This window comes from Thermobia domestica, chromosome 14, assembly GCF_964235325.1.
Source record: "Thermobia domestica chromosome 14, izTheDome1.hap1.1, whole genome shotgun sequence".
In the NCBI taxonomy this organism is placed as follows: Eukaryota; Metazoa; Arthropoda; class Insecta; order Zygentoma; family Lepismatidae; genus Thermobia; species Thermobia domestica.
In genome coordinates, this window is record NC_137467.1 from 59,198,082 (window position 1) to 59,221,966 (window position 23,885).

The following is a 23,885-nucleotide window of genomic DNA, read 5'->3' on the forward strand; positions in this document are numbered from 1 at the left end:
TTTAAATTTTCGAGTTGCGAAATAGTGTGCAACAATAAAGAAGCAATAATGGTCATAACAATGACAACAAATACTTTTTCAACATTAGTAATTCAGAACAGTAACACAATACTTTTTCAACAACTTTTTCAGAACAGTAACACGGTATGAAACTTAAAATTGTAGATTCAAAGTAGAGATTCATAGTAATGTGAAATATAAATACGCATTTTTCCCTACGCTTTACCATTTGATTGCTATAAAATTAATAATTTTGTTTCGATTCCTCGCGGCACACCAGCGGTCCATTGACGGCACACCAATGTGCCGCGGCACACCGGTTGGGAAACGCTGCATTAGGTAGTTGCAGATAATATGCAGTTCGAAAAGTGTTTTGTTAAAATTACAATTGATTTGAAATATATTAATTTTGAGAATCATAATTAAATTTTGTATAAAATCGGAAAACACTTTTTGCGTATCTACATTAATAAAGTGTAGTTACTGTAAATTAATGTGTTAACTACACAAGTTAATCATTGGGCTGCTACACTTTAAAATATCGTGAGATATTTAAGGTATCGCAACAGTTTAAGGAAGATATTGCAAAAGTTATAACAAAAAATCCTCCAATATTTTATTTCCCTGTTTAAGAGTACTGTAATCCTTGAAAGGTTGGGAATTTCGGACTCTGAGGTTTAACAAGACTCAATTATGAAATTATTTTCACATCATTTTGCGTTAATGGCTTTCCTAACATTGTTGTATTGGTTACAGGCGTTGAATAATTACCACACTGGTACTCCGGTCATTAATTCTGTAACAAGAAGTAACACCAGTTCAGCTTTAGAAGAGCTTGATAATAGTAAGAAGAAAGAGGAGAAGAAAGAAGACCTGGCGTATAAGTAAGTTATCTCTGTTTCTTTATGTTTGAGGTTGTAGTTAAATTCCAGGGACTTTATTTATTTATTTATTTATTTACGAGAGTGATCAGAAAGTAAGGTTACAAAGCCTGCAGTGAAACGTATATATATTATTTCATACAACCAATACAGGCAACAGATAGTACATACATTAGGTTATTTTTCGACGTAATCTCCATATCGGTTGAGGCATTTGTCGCATTGTGGGATGAGTTTGAAGATTTCCTCCTGGTAAAACTCCTGTCCTTGCCTGTTCGGCCATGTTGTCACGAAGTGTTTCACCTCTTCGTCTGAAACGAAGCGACGGCGTCCTAGGTGCTGCTTCAAGTGCGGGAACAGGTGAAAGTCTCTTGGAGTGAGGTCCGGGCTGTAAAGAGGGTGTCCTCCATGCGAACTGTGTTCAGATTTGTTGATGCCATGCTGGGTTGGCCACTGCGTTCCTCGTCAGTGACGTTTCCTCTACCAGTCCAAACTTTCGACGCCATTCTGCGACATGCTGATGAGACATTACAGTTTCTCGGTAAACCTCTACGAGCTGTCGGTGAATTTCAGCCGCCGCAGTTACATTTTTCGCCGACAGAAATCGAATAATTGAGGGGACTTCTTCGCAAGACCAGTTTTCGAAACAAGTCGCCATTTGTGTTTACCTGCAACTAGCGCCGTAGGTGGCGAGTGGCTGAAACTCTGCACAGTTGCCAACTCCATGTATTACAATTACCGCATACTCCTCATTCTTCTATAACAGATGAAACTCCAGAAATCATAAACGTGGGACGTAAAACGCTAACTCCAGAACTATCAGGCTTGTAACCTTAGTTTGGCTCCATCCTCGTATTTATTTATCTTGTCGTAGTTTTAGTTTAGCATTTCGTAAGTATAACCTAACCACAATGACTTGATGTTTCATACGTGAAATTCATTAGAATTTATTGACTTACTACAAACTGATGCAAACTTTATATGGCATTTGTTTTTAACAATTTAGTCAGAATAAATCGTGGTTAGCCACAGTCCTTTTCATTTGAATATGAAGCAACTTGTTTGGATATTTTGAGCTTCAGTTTCTAGCTCTGCCAGTGATCTGATCGTCGTGGTTGGAATTAAATATAATTTGAGTGTTTCACATTGTACTATACAAACGATATTTACTTGTAACTAATTTAGTTTTACTACGTGTGACCAGTCGTCCCCTTTTTAACTACATTGTCCCTTTCTCAGTGGACGCCTGGTGTCCTGAGAAAACTCCAAACTATTTTTTTCCCTAAGCTTTCTGTTTTTGGTTCGTAGTTACATAGTCTACTAGTAATTTCTTGTATGGACTTCAACGATATTTTGAACGAAAGACCAACCTTTCTACAATAAATTCATTCAGAAAAATGTGAATTTAAGAAATAATTGGTGTCCCTAATTCTAGTCCCTGTTAGACATTAAAAGATAATATAGAAGTTAAAATTGGAATAAATTTAAACAAAATTCCTGGTTATTTTGAAAAGCTAGATAGTTCTTCCTTATTGGCATCAATAACGACATAACAGTGACTACCTAGTTAAATTGTCAGATTATGCCAGTTTGTCGAATGTTTTTTTTTTTTTTTTTTTTTAATTTTCTAAATCTAGTTACCCTAGCTTAATTCCTAATAGTTTCTTAAAGTTTTAATCGCACTAAAGCCAGTAGTCCAATCTTGTTAGCTCGATGCTGAAAAGGGGTCCTAAAGAACCAGATGAAATAGAATGAAGTCTTAGATATAATGTTCTACAGTTCTGCCTTGTAGAGTAAAAGAGTCAGTAAAAAGTGCAAAAATGATGAGTTTGAGGGGCATAATTCTTACTTAATATTTTTTCTTTATTTCTTTAAAGTCAGATGAACAAATATTTTCATGTCTAGAGAATTAAAGAACTGAATGAATGCGTTTAGATCGTCCTCAGACAACAGGAGAATGCAAAGATAAGAAAGATGGATATCGTCAGGGCCGGCTCTATCATATGTGCAACACGTGCATTTGCACGGCGCGGCAAAATCTGTCATAACTATATCATTTAAAATTAATATTTCATGTTGGAAACAGATTTCTTGATTATGGTAGTTAAATTTACTAAGTTTACTTTAAATTTACGATATTTGAATACTACATTTATAAACCATGTTTAGGTCGCATTAGTTTAAGGTCACATGGGTAGTACTAAAGCAAACGGTCAAACAAATATCAGCATGAATTGCTTGATTATTGTCAAACACAAGAACTCAGTTCTCGAACAGTAGCGAACACTTGTTCCATTTAGTTAGTTATCACAGTTTTGATATGAAAACTAGTCTTGTCTTTGTCACAAACAAATTTGTTATCATTAAAGATGGAAACAAGTATTTGTTAAAAAAATATTTAACAGATGTAGAAGGAAAATCAAGAAATAAAGATAACAGAGCTAGTTGCACTGGAATTGAAATCTGATATATTGAGATTGAAGCTCGATATCGAATTCTATAAAAAGGATTACCATCTTTCCTCTGCAGATGTGTTTGCTTATCTTTCACTAACATAATAGATTATTATTTAAAGAAAAAAAGAAACGGACACAATGAGATTGTATTTGTAGTGTTCAAGCCTTTCTGAGTGCGAGTGTGCTTTCCTTCCCCTTCGCTGTTCATGATGGGGTAGCATACTTAAAATCGTTGCTTTTAAGTTTTGTTTTTTCTGGAGAAAGGGGAGGGGCGGCAAATTACCCTGGATACCATTAGTGTTAAACTTCCATGTCATATGATTCTCGCCATCTATTTCACTGATAAATAATATTCGGCTGTATGTTCAGTATCATGAGAGCCACCTGGAAAGATAAAAAGATAAATTGAATAAGATTTAGAGAAAAAATGTAGTTTGTGTTTATTTTATATTGTACCTTTTTGCTTTGTCTTGTTATTTGTATACTGTATTAATGGATGTTGTTGTAATTACAGGAGGCGAAGTTATCCCGCCCGAACGGAATCCGAGTCGAAGGATCGTCCAATCCGTTTCGCGGTGAGATCTCTTGGTTGGGTGGAGATTGCGGAAGAAGATCTTACACCCGAAAGAAGTAGCAAAGCAGTCAATAAGTGTATCGTAGATTTGTCGCTCGGACGAAACGACTTATTGGATGTTGTTGGACGGTGGGGAGACGTAAGTTATTATAATTCTTTCTATACCGTCGTCTACAGTAACTTTGTGCAAAATTTTGTTCAGGACATTGCCTTTCTTGAGTGCTTGTAACTTTCTGTAAAATTGTGTTCAGGACATTACCTTTCTTAAGTGCTTGTAACTTTCTGCAAAATTTTGTTTAAGACATTACCTTTCTTAAGTGCTTGTAACTTTCTGCAAAATTTTGTTCAGGACATTATCTTTCTTGAGTGCTTGTAACTTTCTGTAAAATTTTGTTCAGGACAATACCTTTCTTAAGTGCTTGTAACTTTTTGTAAAACTTTGTTCAGGACATTAGCTTTCTTGAGTGCTTGTAACTTTCTGTAAAATTTTGTTCAGGACAATACCTTTCTTAAGTGCTTGTAACTTTTTGTAAAACTTTGTTCAGGACATTAGCTTTCTTGAGTGCTCGTAAATTTCTGTAAAATTTTGTTCAGGACATTTCTTTTCTTGAGTGCTCGTAACTTTCTGTAAAATTTTGTTCAAGTCATTGTCTTTATTGAGTGCTCGTAATGCACGATTTTGTGAATTATTTCCTTCAATAGTTCAAATTTATGTAGTGCAGTATTGATATGTGTCCTTTTTTTAGTATACAGAGGAAAACTATTAATTTAAGAAAACAAATGTCTTATGTTCAATATTTAACAAATATTACTTTTTATACGTCTTGATTTTAAAATACCAAACAATTTCTACACGGCCTTGTGTCTTCTTCAGTAGGTTAGAAGTTCCTACTGCATATTGTTAAAAATATTAAATATTAATATATATCTGTTTACACTTGTGTTACTTAAACAGATAGTTTGACAATCGATTGATGATAGATTTATAGCGTACTGTCATATTGGGTAGCAATAAACAACATCTTGAAGAAATTAACTACACTTTACCTTCATATTGTCTGAATATGATGACACTTTCAAGCCAAATTCTAATATTAGCCTTTGCTTTCTCATTCTTTTGAGAATTTCGGAAGACATGCGGAATACTTAGAGACCCCCTATTAATAATATCATCACACGAATGAAACAATTCACAATCGTGTAATTCAAACACATTTACGAACAGTGACGTACGCAAAGGATGGGGTGGAGAGATTCCAATGTTTTAAATCTTTTTTCCACAAGATATGGTGGAAAAATAACATATTACCATATCAAGATATAAATACAAACATTGCTCGTGTTCCGAAACAATATGAACTTGTATATGTGACCTCTTCCTACAGTGGTGTACGCTGAAGATCATCAAGGAAGGCTTCAAGCTCACAAGCTCATATAATTTGAGATGTTTGTATACATATAATTAATATGGGAAATGTTTATTTTTGGATAATATTTGTTCAGGAGGAGGTTAAAATCCCGATCCCCCCCCTTGCGTACGTCACTACTTGATATAATTCTGTGTACGCCACTGCTTTACAAATATAGTTATCTGGAATATTTTCCATAAACTGTGTGAAGTTGCGCTGGGTGACGGTTTTCTGATCTATAAATCGATATGAAGTTTTGTACGTTGTGATTCACGCACATTAAAAGTACGGACCACAGAAATTACGAAGCATCACGAATAATGCTTCATTTTGTATTTGGGTATATTATTTTTCTCTGCGGTTACTTTTTGAAGAAACGATAAAATATTAGAAAATGGACGAGTTTTCGAAACCTTCAGTTTGAATACTCAAACATTTCCCAACATTTCTGTAACTCAAACAGAAACTTTCCATTGAATGCTTCACTTTTGCAGTATAACATGCTGTGCTGTAGTGGCAAATAATTAGATTGTTTTGTTTTTTTTATTCTTTTCTTTAAATAACGCACAATACAATAGTGTAAAACTGAAATACATATAATGCAAAATAATTTTATATTTTTAATCAGTACCTTTTCTTATAGGGTAAGGATTTATTCATGGACCTGGACGAAGGTGCATTGAAGTTAATTGACCCAGAAAATCTTACAGTTCTCAATACTCAACCTATTCACACCATCAGAGTGTGGGGAGTGGGCCGGGATAATGGAAGGTAACTATACACTTCTACTTTAATTATTACTATTTGTGTATATACTATTTGCACTCTAGGATAGACGCTAGACACATTGAAAAATATTTGTATAAACATCTTGTGAGTTCTTAGGTAATAACAGCATTAATTACATTAACTATTGTAAGTACATTTTCTTTTACTGTTGGGATATAACATAATGACTTTTTTGTTATGTAATTAACAATAGCATTGTATATATATTTTATATAGATGCTAGCCTAAATCATAAATATTTTTGATAGTAGAAACTGCAAAAAAATATGCGGTAGTTAATAGATTGGCTTATCACAAATATTGGAAGTGATTTTAGCTAGAATTAATGAGTCAATTCAATAGATATACGAGGGGGAGTCCGAAAATAAGTTTCCCCAGGCTACTATGAATAGAGGTGGGGATGCTAGACCAAAAATAGCATGTGATATTAAAGATCAGACATACCTTTATTTTTCCACATAAGCACCACGTACATTGAGACATTTGTCATGCCAGTCTATGAGCTTTAAAAATCCTTCCAGGAAAAATTCAGGACTCTGCGTACGGAAGAAGCGTCTAACATCTTCTGTGACTTCAGTATTGCTTTAATCATGTCATCCACCATCCTGATATTTTCGTCTGTAGTGGCCGTGCACGTCCTTCCAGGTCTCGGTGTGTCCAGCACTTGCTTCCGCCTCTCACTGAATTGGCAACACCATCTCCGCACCATTTGTTTCGATATCACATCAGGCCCGTAGATTTCCACGAGGTGGTTATAGATTTCTGCTCTCGATACGCCACGTGTCCATTCATGGCGGACAACCGCTTGCACTTTCTCCTTTGTCCACGACGTCAAAACGCGCCTTCTCTACATAGCTACCAGGCTCAGACTGAGAGACTCGTCTCCACTTTGCGCAGACGCTGCGACAGCATCATCTGCAGGATCGCGGGCGAACGATACCCACTTACATCTGGGTGTGTTGCGCGTGCATCCGCGGTCTTGTTCCCCCATTCCTGTTGGCTTTCTTGGCGAAAACGAGAGGGGAAACTTATTTTCGGACTCCGCCTCGTATATACGAGGTGCTTCCGTAACAATATTAAAATCACAGAGAGGACTCCCCCTCGTATATACGAGGTGCTTCCGTAACAATATTAAAATCAGAGAGGTGTTCCAAAAAATGGAATCCTAAAATGTAGTGAACGTGAGTCGAGAATCTCATCATTACAGAGCTAGGTACTGTCAATATGGCAGTAAGATAACTTGACAGTAGTAGATCTCTAAAAAAGCTGTTGAAAGATAAGTAAAATTCATTTGTAAGTAAATTTACTCCCTACGGGCAGTTTTTCCTAATTTCTGGCTTTAGAAATATTATTTTAGTTGGACGACTTTTGTTGAAAATAGTAAAAGCATCTGTCTTTTTGCATTTTTTCAGAAGTGCAACTCTGCATTTTGGATTTTTCCCCGCTAAATCATGTTTCAGAATCCTGCTGTACCTCGTAACGAATTTTATGAGTTACATCTTGGAATCCTTTCTATACTACCTGTCTTTCATATAAAAATAACATATATATATATATATAATCAATTGTTTCCAAGCTACGTTGTTAATTATCTCACTCTTTTGGCAACTTGTAGCTAATAAATTATTCGAACCAAGTTTATTACGGAATTTCTATTATTATTTAATTTGCTGTTATAAATCATCTTCGAAATCTTTGAACATTATCATGAAATCGTGTGTCTTTACTTATTCTTCTTCTAAAAAAAAAAAAAAAAAAACTGTATTATTAGACGTTCTATGAAAGCTACATGAACAAATACTTGTGAACAAGTATTTATATTTAAGGTACACTTTGTACGCACTCTTACAACTACGTGAAGCTGTGTAGTTAAATACAATAAAGCTGCATATTTTTTGTTAGTAAAATAAATTTAGCTTGAGAAGTACATATGTACATTTTGTGTCAGATTGAAAAACCACCTCTGAAGCACCTGGAGCAATTTCAGTTAGGCTTTGCACACATATTACTTTTATCTGGAAAAAAGTGCTGTCGGGGTAACATTCCCTTAGCACACCCAGAGGAGGAGGGGAAGGGAGACATAAAAAGAATGGAAAACGACCGCTATTAGTGTCAAATCCATAGTTTTCAGGGTCCGTGAGCTGATTGGTGATAGTTTCGATGTCCTTAAGTCCAACTTCATCCCCCCCACTGTGAGTAACACTCCTCATGCACCTAGGGGGAGTGGGAGGGATGAGACATTAAAATGATCGAAAACGACCGATATTAGTGTCAAATCCATAGTTTTTGGGGTCCACGAGCTGATTGGTAACAGTTTCGATGTTCTTTAAGTCCAAGTTAAGGTCCCCAGTGAGGATAAGATCCCCCTTGCAAACCTAGGGGGAGGAGGATACATACATATAAGAATGATCGAAGACGGCCGATATTAGTGTCGAATTCGTAGTTTTCGGAGCCGCTGAGGTGAACAGTAACACATCCGATGCCGCTTAAATCCGTAAATAATTGAAAATGACCGATATTAGTTTCGAATTCATATTTTTGGGAGTTACTAAGTTGATTGGTGACAGTTTCGGTGCCTTTAAGTCCAATATCGGCTTTTAGTTGGGGTAAGATCCACCTATCACTCCTAGGGGAGAGGAGAGGAAGATATAAAAAAGATCAAAAGCGACCGATATTAGTGTCGAATCCATATTTTTCGGGGCTGCTTAGATAAATAATGACACTTTTCCGATGCCATTTAAGTTCAAATTTAGCCCTCATAAGAGGGGGCTGGGGAGTGAAATGGTGACATGTAAAAATGTCGAAAACGATGGATATTAGTGTCGAATCGTTAGTTTTTAGCGTTGCTGAGTTAATTGGTAGCAGTCTTCATGTTTTTTAAATCGAAGTTCAGTCCCAGTGAGTGCAAGACCCTCTTAGCTCTCTTCGGGAGAGTGGGATTAGCAGACATAAAAATGATAAAAAACAGCTACCTTTATTAGTGTCGAGTCCATAGTTTTCGTGGTCCCTAAGTTGATTGATGTCAGTTTCGATGACCTTTAAGTTCAAGTTCAGCCTTCAGTAGAGGTAAGATCTCCTAGCACCCTAAGAAGAGTGGGGGTAACATATAAAAAAGAAAGAAAAAAAATATAGAAAACAACCGATATTAAAGTATAGGGTCTATAGTTTTCGGGGTCACTGAAATGAATAGCGAACCCCCGGTGCCATTTAAATCCAAGTTCAGTTCCTGTTAGTACTCCTGGGATGGAAGTAGGGAATGGCGACATGAAAAATATAATCAAAAGCGACCGATGTTAGTATAGTATCGATAGTTTTCAGTGTTCTGAAGTTGATTGATAACACTCCCTGTAGCGTTGAAGTCAATTTTAAGCCATTAGCACCCCTCAGGTGGTGGAAAGGGATTGACATGTAAAAATAATCGAAAACGACCGATATTAATGCCGAAACCATAGTTCTCGATGTCGCTGAGATTAATAATTACACTCTCAATAGTACTAAATCCCAAGTGCAGCCTCCATCGGCATAGAGGATGAAAAAGGATGAAAAATAAAATGTCTCAAACGACTAAGATTAGTGTCAAATCCATAGTTTGGGTTCGGAAAGCTGTTAGGTTACGATCACGATGACATATAGTCCCAAGTTTAGCCATGAACGAACATATCAGCTGGATTGGGAATATGCAGGGGCAACGTCAGAGGCGTTACTAGCATATCTATGACATATTTGGACTGTGTGTGTATGGCTGTATCTTCCAGGTAACTCCGAAACGCTGGAGCAATTTTAACCGAACATGGTAGACAAATGATGTTCAGTCTGGAAAAAAATACTGTGGAAATGAGACATCCCAAGAGGTGGGAGTTGGAAGGAGTGACATGTAAAAATAATGCAAAACAACGTATATTAGTGTGCAATCCATAGTTTTCGGAGTTACTGAAATGAACAGTAACGCTCCCAATGTCGTTTAAGTCCAAGATTATCCCCATTGACAGAGAAGGAGGAGGGGGGATGGGGGGGAAGTAGATGAAAAATAAAATGTCAGACATGACTGCGATTCGTGTCGAATTCATAGTTTTCGAGGTAGGAGAACGTTTGAACGATTTGAAATAAGTTTTGGAAGATAGATAGTATACACTTCAAGCTTTTTATATATAAATACAATACAATTTGATTGAAGGTTTATTCGGTGGGGGTAGGGTATTTCAATATTTACGCCAAAAGTAGAATATCTACTATATTTTTATCATTACCCTTTTATTGAAATAAATATTCTAAGGGGAAAGGAATTTAAATATTTTCCATAAACGTATTCTCCCCGTGCGAAGAACGACCATTTCAGCTAGTATATGTATAAATTTGCAATACATGAAGTATTTGACAATTGCTCTTTTACTTACACTTCTCGTTGCTCCCTCTTTTATGTCACGTTGCTACCTTCAGAGTGTTTCTCGATGTACATCGTGACAGATTTTTGAAAATGTTTTATCAATAGTATGTTGTTATATGTTGAGTTGAGTTGATTTTGAGTTTAATGTCCCAATCAGCAGCGAGGCTATATGAGACATGGACCTACTGATTACCAGTGGAATCCGAACCACATGAGCTCTCGCCGGGAATCGAACCCGGGTCTCTCACGCCAAAGTCGCGTACGCTAACCGCTTAGCCACGAAGGAGCTCATGTTATATGTGCGTGTTCCACGACTTCTATATTTTGAAAGGACAAGAATACTAAAGATAAATAAATAAATAAGTGGGTCCGGGAAGTCAAAATCGGAGAACAACTGTCGACATGCAGCAGGCGACATTCCTGTAGTTTATTTATTTATTTATTTTAAAGTATCATTCACAATCAGCTTCACATTATATCATAGTACATGTTTCCTTCGTGAAAAGTGTACATATATAGTTATATTTTTATTAATCCACACTTCGTATATTACATTTCTTTTAGTTCAATCGTATTTGTCATTCCACTTAATTATCTGAAATCTTGTGAGTCGTCTATGTTAAATTCAGTCTTCTTTCGTAATGTTAATCCTCCCTTTTCTTCTTTACAACGTTTTGCTTTGATTTACAACTAGTTTCAGATGTCGATAGTTCTTTATTTATACAAGTCGTGCTATAATGAAGTTTAGTCCACAGTCTTTGTTTTCTGTTTTTGTCTTGTGGACTCATGTTCGTTAACGTTTTGAAGATACAGGGTGTTATTTATTTTTTTAAAAAAAAAAAAAAAAAAAAAAAAAAAAAACTCATGGATTTCATTTGGGTCTAGAATTTCTAACTGAAGTCCGATTTTCATACGTCTTGTAGCAAATGATCAAGGAAGGATGGGAGATTTATGGGACTGTGTTTACTGGTTTAAATTCATCCCTGCTAATATTAGACAGTGAGGTGCGGTGCGAAATTTGAGCTTTCTGCGGTAGATGGCTACCTCGCCAAAATCAACAAGAAGCAGGAAACTAGGCCATTATATTGGAAATTGTTGTGCTGTGTAGTTGTGTGATTATGATCAGGACACAATGAGAATGGTGTATTCTTTGGAACAACGTGTGTTTGTAGTTAAAAGTTTTTCCTACGCAAAGAGCATTTAGAAACAAATTTGCCTCACGTTCTGCTCCAGGCGGAACACATTATTTGTCGCTAATGAATAAATTGAAAGAGACAGGAGAGCTTGTGAGTGAAACAGAGAATCATCGAACCTTGCTAGCGGGTGTTTTGGGAGATGTCAGTTATCGACTCCTTATGTCACCCAAGAAATCTGTCCGTCGTTTGTCACAAGAAACTGGCTATATCTACTCAATGTATGATTTATGGGTGTTACCACAATCACTTAATTTGTATTCTTACTAACACTTAATTTGTAGTCCGCAATTTCTCTTCAAAAATCCAAAACCTCATTCCAATTGTGAGGTACACTGGCGAATATTTGCTGTTTTTCATGAGGGTTGGTGAGTATTACGCGGGATGAATTTAAACAAGTAAACATAATTCCATAAATCTCCCATCATTCCTTGATCATTTGCCACAAACTGCATGAAAATTGGACTCCAGTTAGAAATTCTAGATCCAAATGAAAGTCATTAGTTTTAAAAAATCACGCTATATGTGTGCAGCAAAATAGACTTCATTGTTCTGTAATGTCAATTGTACTGTATTATATTGAATTATATGAAAGAGAAATGTATGTCTGTATCAGTCTAGAAGAATATGATAATATGTACATATTTTTCTATGTAGTTATTTTAATGTAGTACAGTCGAGTTAATTTTCAATAGCTAATATGATATATTTTTGTTTGTTTTCTTCTCATCTCCTCTGATGCGGTGATGACTACAGGGAGAGGTAAAAAGAACCTATCATATTTGAGCCTTACCCAGCTACTTTGCTTCCCATATTGTTTTATGCATGTGCTTGCGATTTTTTTTAAATATTAAATGTCTGATATGTGCATGTTTAATCTAACGTGTCGAATATAAGAAAACCTGCACGATTTCCATAATAAAAATATGTGGTAACAACAGCATATATTAAATTCAAAAGGTTTATTCTCTTAATTTACAGAACCATTACACTAACCGCATCCAAGTGCTACATAAAACAAATGTTTTGGAAGCGAGATGTAATATAATACGTGATATACTGTGTATATATATTATTTGTTAAATGCCACATTATAAAAGTCGCAGCTCTTTCTTTTGAAAACCACCTATTTTGCTTTGTTTTAACCTGGCAGCAAAAATCTGAGAAAAAGGCTGCTAATTAGCTTTTTTTTTTTTTTTAATCTCAATGGAAACCTGGTTTTCATTAACTTATAGGGCGTAACTGTACTTTACCAACTTCAGAATTCAAAGAATAATATACTTTTAGTTGCTAAATATGACTTTCATCCGAAAAAAAATGCAGTATATGTACTTCGAAGTTATTGCTCGATATGATAGATAAACAAAAAGATTTTCTAAACAAGTACGCATTATATACTTCTTTAGAAACAACAAGGTTGATTTTATCTTACTATTGTGTTTATGGTCAGCCATCACTGTGTAATCTTATTGTCTGAAGCATTAGGGTACGATGTGTATGCATGTCATAAAAGTATTTGCATTGTGAACGCCAATTATTATATACACCCATACCATACTCCTACGTAAATATAAAGCTTGTAATAGTATTGTACTCACGATTATTGTTAACGTTTTTTCTTAACGTGTTTTGTATACTTACCCAAATAAAATGTCAATGAAAAAAAAAAGAAGAAGAATGTACTGCAGACACATGCTTATTTTTGTTTAATGCAATATCAGTATGAAGTCATAGCTGCTTTTAATTTGTCTACGTATTAACCATTTATTTATTTATTTATTTATTTATTTGAGACCCTTTATCTATTCACATTTTTTTTGTGCACTAAGAAAGATGTTATGTAAAAGTACTCAGGACTTGTTTCCGTGTTCTTTAGTGTTTGTGAAATTAATACACTCTTCAGCGAAAGAATTTACTCACCTCATACATGTTCTGCTATTAGTACGTAAATTCGGAATGAATAAGTCTATGTATATTAGTAATATCAGAATAAATGTGTCTATGTATGTATACACTTTTGGATTAATATGAACACAGTTTACTTAACGAAAAGAAACTAATTCTGCGTACTTTGCTAACAACCCTATTGAAACTGTCACGTTGTTATGCATTTATTTAAAAAAAAAAAATCGTGGATTGGAAAAAGCATTTTTGTTATCCAGTGTATAAGAGAACTTTAAAAAGTCCCACTGAATCTGTTGCAAAATCACAAGAGCGTAAAACCAACCGATATATAACATATACTCTGTAAATATAGAGTTAAATGCAAATGCTACACGTTGCTCTCAAATCAAAGCGACTTTAAAGTGAACTTGATGTTTACTTGATCATTGATTTAATTAGCATCAAATTTGAAATTACTGTGAATTGAGTTAAGTTGATTTTGAGTTTAACGTTCCGTCCAACAGCTATTCTATATGAGACGTGGACCTACTGATTAATGTGGAATCCGAACCACATGAGCTCCCGTCGGGAATCGAACCCGGGTCTCCTACGAAAAGACGCGTACGCTAACCGCTTAGCCACGAAGGAGCTCAAAATTACTGTGAAATCTATCGTTAGGTGGGTATCCTTGACTTAAACTTATACAAATAACAAACTACAAAGTATATGACTATCTGTCTATCTATATAATTCACAAACATGATGCCAAATTATGCAATACTTAACAGATTATTTCGTATTCAGTTACATATACTGCCAACAGAAATGGTAATAAAGAAAAGAATAGAATATTAATATTATATGGCAATGTGGTTTAAATGGTATATCACTTGGCAGGAATAACATACACTGTCAAATCTTCAACTTTGATTTCGTGTATTTAAATTCGGTTAATATAACGAATTGCAGGGTCTTCATTACATAATTTGTAGGTGTTCTTATAATCCTAGGAAAATATAGTTGCATTCAAAATTATTGTAGTCACGTAAAGGTAGTGAGAATACTCTTACGTCTAATTGGAGAATTGAAGAGTTTTTTTTTTTTTTTTTTTCGCATTCTCAGTATCTTTGTTTTATTACTTAAAAAGTATTCTTTCCATGTTCACGTTAGAGTACAGGACTTAACTTGGGTTGCCAACTCCGGAAAGTAAAATTACCGGCATTCCCTCAAAATTCCCTGTGATATAGGCCTAAGTATGAAGTATCTCTATTCGAACCCATCCATGGGAAGAAAATGTACTATAGTAGACAAAAGTGCATTAGCGCCTGTATTCTGTATATCCTTAGTACATTCACTAATAAGCTTAATAGATAGATTGTGCGAAAAATGAGAAACTGAGTCGGTATTGATCATTTTATTGTATTTATTACCAGTAACTGCCACTTCTTTAAAATTACCGAAACAGATGAACAAAAGTATATTAATCCTTACGAGACAATTTTGGATTCACAAAATGAAATTTTTCTTTTAACTTACACTTCAACTACAGGAAATCGCTTTAAAAAATCCTAAGAAAGGAAGTTGGAAGTTTAAAGAAAGTTGTCATATGCAGCAGTTAGGGACCTGAAACTAAACAATGCAACAAACATTGTACTAAAGAAGAGTTATTTGCTAACAATCGATGGACAATTTAAATTTATCGCTTTATTTATGCCACACAATTTACGACAAATTCTATACTTCAGCGTCTGTTGTTGAAAATAATGTTTTACAATAAACTCTAATTGTTGTCAAATTTCGTTAAATAAACAAATAAATAAAAAATATACCATAGATTAAATATATATATATATATATATATATATATATATATATATATATATATATATATATATATATTGCTTAATGTATAATACAATGGAAATTTTTATTTGTAAAGGCACTGTTGAAGAATTTAGATATTCGATGTTCTATTCTGGATTACAAATTCCAAAATACCGGTCATAAAGGGGCCGGTAAGTAGTTTGTACCATTCACCGGCTTTAGTGAAAATAACAGCAATATTTCCGGCCAGGCCGGTGAAATACTGGCCTGTTGGCAACCTTAGACTTAACAGACAGAAAAGTATGGCATTTTTCTTGAACCTGAGTGTACTATTGTGGTATGGTACAGTTGGGTTCAACAGTTGTGTCCTTTCTGTGGGTACCTTTTTAATGAAATGAACTATTAGTACAACTTTTGCAGCTAATCAGGTCATATTTAATTGTGCACAAAACAATACTGAAATAAGTCCATTTGTTTCGTAGTTGTGGGGAAAGAAATATTTTCTGAAGGACGCTACTTTCGAACTCTACCATGGAATCACATTTAAAAGACACTACCTCCGTGGTAAACTTTCATTTTTATTCAGTAACTATCAATGAAGAAAGGGAACACAATATTTGATTAGTTCGCTTAGAAGTTTTTAATAATGGATTTTTCTGTTTAAAGAACATCCATGTATATGAGCCCTGTTGTACAATCTTGCTAAATAAACACACTAGCCTATTGGCAACATATTTTAAATAATCTCTATCACTAATATACATTGCGTTTTACTGTTTTGCGGGCACAGCTTTGAATTAATTTTCACAAATCATACAGTTGTATAGATTTGCCAAAATGTGTATGACTGAGTATGTATAAAAAATCATTGATGATTTCTGTTCTATCTTTAGGGACTTCGCTTACGTCGCTCGAGATCGTACCACTCGCAAGCACATGTGCCATGTCTTCCGTTGTGACATACCAGCAAGGACAATTGCGAACACTTTAAGAGACATATGCAAAAAAATTATGATAGAAAGAAGTTTACAGCAGAACTTGGCGAAACCGATCGATATAAGTAAGTACTTAGCAACATTACATAAAGGTTTTTATTTTCATTTTTATTGTGCTATGTGATAGTATATATATAAAAAAAGAGATATTCTACCAGTTGAGAAATTCAGCAGAACATAAGCTGCGAACCTTTCGAAATAACGTAACCAATTCTGCGAAACAGGCGATAACAATAAAATTATTGGAAAATTGTGTTTTATTTCTCAGTACGTAATTTGATGTTGGCTTGAAAACAAAAAGAAATATGCTCTTTGATAGAAAAAGAATTCCAGTCTGTAAAACGAATGCATCATGGCCGCAGTAAGGGAGCTGAATCCGGCTAGTAGACAATTACATATATTGATTAGCAACATTTGGGAAATTGAGTACGAGACTAGGTAATAAAATTTTCTCTATCCTTCCAACCCTCACTGTATACGTATTTTAAAATATTGAGCGCTATACGTACTGTAGAAAAACTTTCGTAACAGTGTAAGTATTGTATTACGGTATATCAGAGTCTTATTGCAGTCTTACAGGTTTGCAGAATTAATTTCCGTTAGCAAAATCTTTTCCAGTGAGATTATTGTGCTATGATGATTGTGTTCTAGTTCATTCTAGTTCATTAATGCATGTAATTATTAATTATTTCTTTTGTGTAGGTTCAGGCGGCAACGGTGGTAGGTCAGGTCTTGCACGACCAACAAATTTACCGACGGAACACAGACGCTTTCACCATCGAAGTGAACAAGCCCTAGTCAGTAAGTATTAGACTTCATTTTGTCGATGTATTCCTTCTTGTTGAAAACTACCTGCATGTTCAACCGTTGTTTAAATTTAAATTATTTCGTGTAGTAACGGCAGTCATCTCAGTTTGACTTGAGTCAGAATGACTAAGACATCAAATTTTCATATTAGAAGATGCAAACATAAAAACATATGAAGGTATGCTGCACATATTAATCATAGTAAGTACAAGAAAGAATATATTTAGATAACCATTAAATCTGATGAAACCAAGACGGTAAACCTGCGAAGCACAGTGAAGCAACTAATACCAACATCACAATAAACTATTAATAAAATAAGAATTAATCGTGGTATGGCTTGTTAATTATTGACGTGATGGCGTAGATGAAAATTAGCTGGACTCAAATTGGAAAATTTACTACTAAAATGTATTACTTAACAAAGACGGACTAATGTTGAAGAAACTTATTTATTTGTGTAACTAAATGAGGTAGAAATAATATAAACGTCATGTAGTCGTGTGTAGAAGCCTTCGATTGTAATGCGAGCCACTTAAGGAGTGATTTTATTAATAAACTCAAAAGATAATTACTTTGCTCTTTCATATCCTGTTAAGAGTTGAGTGTAAGCAAACATGTTAAATGTCGAATTTTAGCTCACAGCTTTTAACATAGGTAAGAACAGATTTAGAATAGTTCAAGGCTTAATAGACGTATGGTTAGTGAAGAAACTTTTATAACATTTTGTAAGATTTATTCATTCGTGAACTCAATTCTGTTAACAGAGACAACTTGTATTATCAGTCCATTTTGAAATACCTTAACAGTCGATTACTGTTTTGTTTCGAGTTCGTATGAATAAGTCCAAGCTTCGGATGCGGTAAACGAAATTTCACTTACCTTGGGTGAATTTATTGATCATACTCAGTTGACACAACACATCAGTTGATACAAGCATGTTTTCAAGCTTCGGTCAATTTATGTAGGATCCCACGACTTGAAATTCTCCGTACGTTCAGGTGACCATGCACAATCGTATTTATTACTTTCCTATCAATGTTCACGGATGGCTAAATCTCATGATATGACATATTCCGCTCTCTCTCAATCAATTCACTCACACCATCAACATTACTAGCATTTTGTTTCCCTCTTAATTTAAGTGTATTAAATTGAGAATAAGTTCTTAGAGCTTTGCTCTGTCGTATGTGAGTGGACGACCTTTACAAAATTCATCACTGACAAATGTGCGACCTCGCTGGAATTCGGAAAACCAATTGTACACGATCCTATTGGACGGTGCTTCATTCTCAAAACTCAAATGAAGTTGCTAGATGTATCATTTAGATGTTAAACTATATTTGAAATTATCTTACACAAAACTACTTCAAATGGCTGTGAAAAATAAACGAAGAGGCTTAAACAACCAAAGATAATTTAAACATAGAAAAGTCAACTCTTCCGAATTTTATAATAGCACCACTCTACTGTTAGTAATAATTTGCAGAAACTTTTCCAGCAGCCTTCGTATTGGAACATATATAATTATAGTGAGGAATTTCAAAGGGGAAACAGAAAATGACATATCTTACCAGAAAATAATGAAACATTGCTCTCGAAACAGTACACTATTAGCGTTTTCACTAAATGCTATATCAGATAGAAAGGGAAAGAAATAGGAGAAAAGAAAAGCAAAATTAAAGAACAGAAAAATAACTATGAAGTGTCTAGGATGACGCTTTTAGCGAAAGGGTGTACTGTGTACTTTGTGTTTCTGATTGCTTCTCACTGTTTTCAATAATTTCTATATTAACAGTGGTATGTAATTGTTAACTTATTCGATCCTTTATAACTCGTCCTTAGATGTTTGAAAAGAAAAGTGAAAGGAGAAAATACAAGAGAAAGAAAGAGAGAGAACGAATGAACGAACGAATGCCAAACCGTCTTGTAATCTCACGAGGCCAATTGGATAGTGAAACCTGGAAGAATAATCAGTAAAAACAAAAACTAAAAAAACTAAAAAAAAAGTTTATTGAATCGTGACCTGCAAAGTGTCGATTAATTGATTACTATTTGAACACCGGCGAAGCTATTTTAGCTATTTGTTCCCTTCACGATAAGGCCAATTGCCAACATAGTTGGATATTAAAAATCAATATAAAACTTCTAAAAGAAGTGTAATTCAAATATACGTACGTGAAAATAAGAAATTAAAAGAAAAAAATACAAAAAAATAAAATAGGACGCGAGAAGGCTAAAAGAATAGATAACAAAATATAAAGCGTATAACAAGAAAGTAACTCAAAATAGCAATAATACTTAAGAGTTTGACATACTAAAAATGATATAAAATTTACCATTTTTCTTTTGCTTGTTTTTCATAAGTGAAAAGAGATAATGAAATGCAACTTACCACAATAATAGATAATGTTATTCTACAACAGAAAATATGAACCTGAAGAATTTTCAGTGTTGCCATCCAAACTACAGTGTTGCCAGAATAACATTTCCCCCAAAATCTAAATTAAGGCAGCGACTAGAAGAACGAACTCGACTACATTTGATTACATATCATACTGTCTTGGTATCCTGTGAACTACTTTTTAAATAACATTATTATTTAATTTTAACAACTGTATGTTGAAACTATTTTGTTTATTACAAACTAAATACAACTATTATTTGAAAAGCAGTTCACAGAATTCCAAGATGACATGATACGTATTCAAATGCAGTTGAGTTCGTTCCTTTAGTCGCTGCCTTGACTTGATTTTTAGGGGAAATGTTATTGTGGCAACATTGTAATTTCTATGGATAGCAACACTGAAAATTCTTCAAGTTCATATTTTTTGTTGTAGAATAACATTATCTATGATTGTTTAGTGAATTGCATTTCATTATCTCCTTTCACTCATGAAAAACAAGCAAAAGAAAAATGGTAAATTTTGTATTATGTTTAGAATGTTAGGCTCTTAACAAGTAAAATCTGAAAGGAATAACCTCAGAAAACGTTAACCATTTCACTTGCACGAATAAAAGTGAAAATATAATCACTGAAGTCCACGTTATCATTCAGAACGGTATGTAGAGTATTGAGTTAGGAAGAACGCTAAGTTTAAACAATATAGTGCTTGATAGCTTAGTAATTTAAATTGAATGAAGTAATATTTCACCATATGAGGAGAGGAAATTAACAGCAGGAAAGGTAAAATGTAGTGCATTTTGGATGTATTTTATGTATTGTATGTATTCCTTACAATTTCGTAGCCAAATATTTTATATGCCTATGTAAGCTATTGTTCATATGTCACATCAAACTCATGAAACGAAACCTGTTTATTTTTAATAATCAACAACCTAATGAGGATTTCTATGATTTTAGTATCTGCATTCATTGGTTTTATAATTTCAGCTCAGTCCTTCCCAACTCCAATGGAAGAACCAAAGAAAATTCTTCGAGCACAATATTTGGGGTCCACTCAAGTTCTACGAGCAACGGGGATGGACATCTTAAATGATGCGATCGATAAACTCACAACTACAGTGCCACAAGATCAGTGGCGGGCTGTTAGTGTGGCAGTAGCTCCATCTATGATTTCTATTTTACATCCTAGTGTAAGTATTGCAAAATATTTATGTCTAGTTATGCTTATACTTTCTTTTATGATTTTTGTTTTGTCTGAAATGAGAATGAGCTCTCAGGTTACAATTTAAACGTTTTGTTTTCAGATTAAAACAGTATATAGATATATACTATATACAAAAGTTAGAATAATTATTTTAAAGAAATTATCTTCTGATTCTCTTACTCTCTTTCCGAAGGAAAGTCTCTAACTAACTGATCTCCTGACTCTCTGTGCAGGGGCGTCATTTCAGACTTCGCTTGGGGGGGGGGAGCACCACCGACATAAGACTTTCAAGTTTTGTACTAGTAAATTAGTAGGCAATCTATTAAAGTATATGTATTCATCAAACTCTTGGGGAGGGAATGCTCCCTCCTGCCCCCCCCTAAATGACGCCCCTGTCTCTGTGGATTAGAGCCACCTTCTTTTCATAACCTAATTAACTATTTGTTGTGGGTGTATGGTTGATGTTGTATCCATTGGTAACAGATTCAGATTTGATTCCCAATTAGTTCATTTAGTGAGAATTTTTCGTTAAACTATTTTCAGGTCTCATATAGTTTCGGGTCTGAAAAGGGATATTAAATAGTATAATCACTTTCACTTTACTATAGATTAAATGAAAAACACGTTATTTTCTCTTTTTTTTCCGAGTTTAGCTAAGGGCATTGTGGAAATTGAGTAAAAGTGAGTTGCATTGAGGATATTGAGGAAAGTGTGAGTTCCTCTTCATATACTAGTTCTAGGTTTCAGTTTAACTAAACGAAGTTTTCTATCCTAGAGGACCTTAGTCTCCTTTTTTGACATGTCATGGACAACTTTAGTCATTTATATTGGCCCTGCCTACCACGGAAAACCTTAGTAATTTTCAAAGGCAAAGATAGAATGATAGTCAGAGAACCAGCAATCAAATGTTTTCGTCTTTCTTTGTCTGAACTCGGAAAATAAAAAGAAGACAAAAGTGTGGTATAGTCACATTCAAAAATGTGATGAGGTGAAAAGCAGAATATTTACAAGGCGGCTATTTGAAGCGATCGCAACGCGTTTTTATTGCTCATGTGTACGTTTGAACCATGTATTTAAATGTGGATGGCTAATCACAAACGCGAAAGCAATAAAAACGCGGAGAAAACGTCCTCTCGAGCGTATTTGGTGCGTTTCGGAACAATAGACCGCCTGCTGTTTAAAAAATGTCAAAAGGAAGGAAAAAAAAGGAAAGACGTGTTGCCAGGCAAGGGGATTTTTAGCAAGAAACAGCTGCTTTGAGGATGCTTTGTGCAGAGTACTGGAACTCTGCTATCATAGACCTGGACTTGGCAGCAAGAAAGACCTGGAAACCCTGACTGGCTCACAGTATGATTTATAACTCTGGCAAAAGTAAAGTTACCAAATAGCCACCTTGGTCGCGTTCGCTCTAGGAGGAACGCTTCGAAAACGCATTCTTAAATAGCCACAGACTTAGTATAATGCATCCGCGATAGTATCTATATGTAACTTTTGTCGTCGGAAATTCTGACGAGGAATTTAAAGCTTAAAATATATAAGACTATAATCAAACCTGTTGTCCTGTATGGTTGTGAAACATGGTCATTTACTCTGAGGGAAGAGCGTAGACTGAAAGTATTTGAAAATGAGATCCTGAGACGAATATTCGGACCCAAAAAGAACGGGAATGGGGAATGGCGGAAACTGCATAACGAGGAACTGCATAATTTATACCAAACATTGTTTTTAGCAATCATTGTTATGTCATCAAGTCTAGGAGACTCAGATGAGCAGGTCATGTAGCCAGAATGGAAGAAAGCTGTAGAACGCTTTCAAAGTTTTAAATGGAAATTCAATTGGAAAACGACCATTAGAAAAACCTAGACGCAGATGGGAGAACAATATTAAGATGGATCTCGTAGAAATAGGAATACAAAGTAGAAACTGGATCCAGTTGGCTAAGAACACAAGTCAATTGAGAGCTTTTGTGAACGCGGAATTGAATCTCCGGGTTCGATAGGCCATCGAGTTAGTTTTTTTTTTTTTTTTTTAAGTATCTAACTTTTTTCGTACTTCATTTTATTTTTTCCTGAAGAATAAAAGACAATATTTATATTATAACTGCAACTCAAAGACAATAACTCTGTACTTTGCTAGGGCACATTTAACGCGTCGAAACAGTCTATGAAAAATTAGAAAACCGGACATATGACATTTGTGCTCTGAAGACTCGAAATAATGCTGACTAGCTAAAATGTATAGAATAGTTTATAATTTTACTGTTTCTATTTTAGTCCCTTTTTTCCCGATTTCTATTTTGTTCAAATGGTGCACACTACCCAATCTAATCTATCTTTTATTTTTCCCACACAGGAAGAAAATAAATTGCTTGCTGAGTGTCGGGTTCGATATTTGTCTTTCCTTGGTATTGGTCGAAATGTGAAGCAATGCGCCTTCATCATGCACACAGCTCAGGATCAGTACATCGCTCATGTGTTCCATTGTGAGCCTTCCTCTGGAGCCCTCTGCAAAACCATTGAAGCAGCTTGTAAAGTAAGTTAATTTGTCCAGACAGTTAAAATATATAATTTGTATCAAAATGATCTTCAGAATTTTGAAGCTTGGTTTAAAGGAAATTACTGAACTTATCTTGGTGAAATCAGTATTGAATGCGGAAGGAAGGACTGTTTTTAACTATAATTTCTTCCATTAGTGAAGGTGGTTAGGTTGAAGAGCGCTATAACTGCTATAGATGTGGGTCAATCGTTCTGTGTGTTCGCATACCGAGTTACTAGGTTGAAAGCACTGTGCTAGTGCCTTTCATGCGAAGTTCGAATTCCAAATACCGCGTATTGAAATTGAGCATTTTTACAACTTTGGACAGCCCTTGCTCTGAAACTAAGCACTTTTTTCCCCCACAGGTCCATATGCACTTTTTGTCCTATTTTGATGTGATACATATATATTATACGGATATATGCATTGTTGGAAATAAGGATTTGGTTTTATTTCGTTGATTGGGGTTGGATGCTTATCAACATTGGAGTTCCATACATTAGTAGCACATTTGGAGAAAAATTTGTAATTTTGGTCCCTCAT

At 34.8% G+C, this 23,885-nt stretch overlaps 1 protein-coding gene across 7 annotated transcripts in view; it reads left to right on the plus strand.

Moving 5' to 3' along the window:
• LOC145669686 (protein Fe65 homolog) overlaps positions 1–23,885 on the plus strand; it is a 748,169-nt gene that overhangs the window by 714,520 nt on the left and 9,764 nt on the right. For all 7 annotated transcript variants that reach the window (XM_081737961.1, XM_081737963.1, XM_081737962.1 and 4 more), the window contains 7 exons: positions 757–884; positions 3,852–4,050; positions 5,964–6,091; positions 16,288–16,454; positions 17,092–17,190; positions 20,591–20,793; positions 23,160–23,339. In XM_081737961.1, coding sequence (XP_081594087.1) covers positions 757–884; positions 3,852–4,050; positions 5,964–6,091; positions 16,288–16,454; positions 17,092–17,190; positions 20,591–20,793; positions 23,160–23,339 — 1,104 coding nt within the window. The remainder of the gene's footprint in view (positions 1–756; positions 885–3,851; positions 4,051–5,963; positions 6,092–16,287; positions 16,455–17,091; positions 17,191–20,590; positions 20,794–23,159; positions 23,340–23,885) is intronic.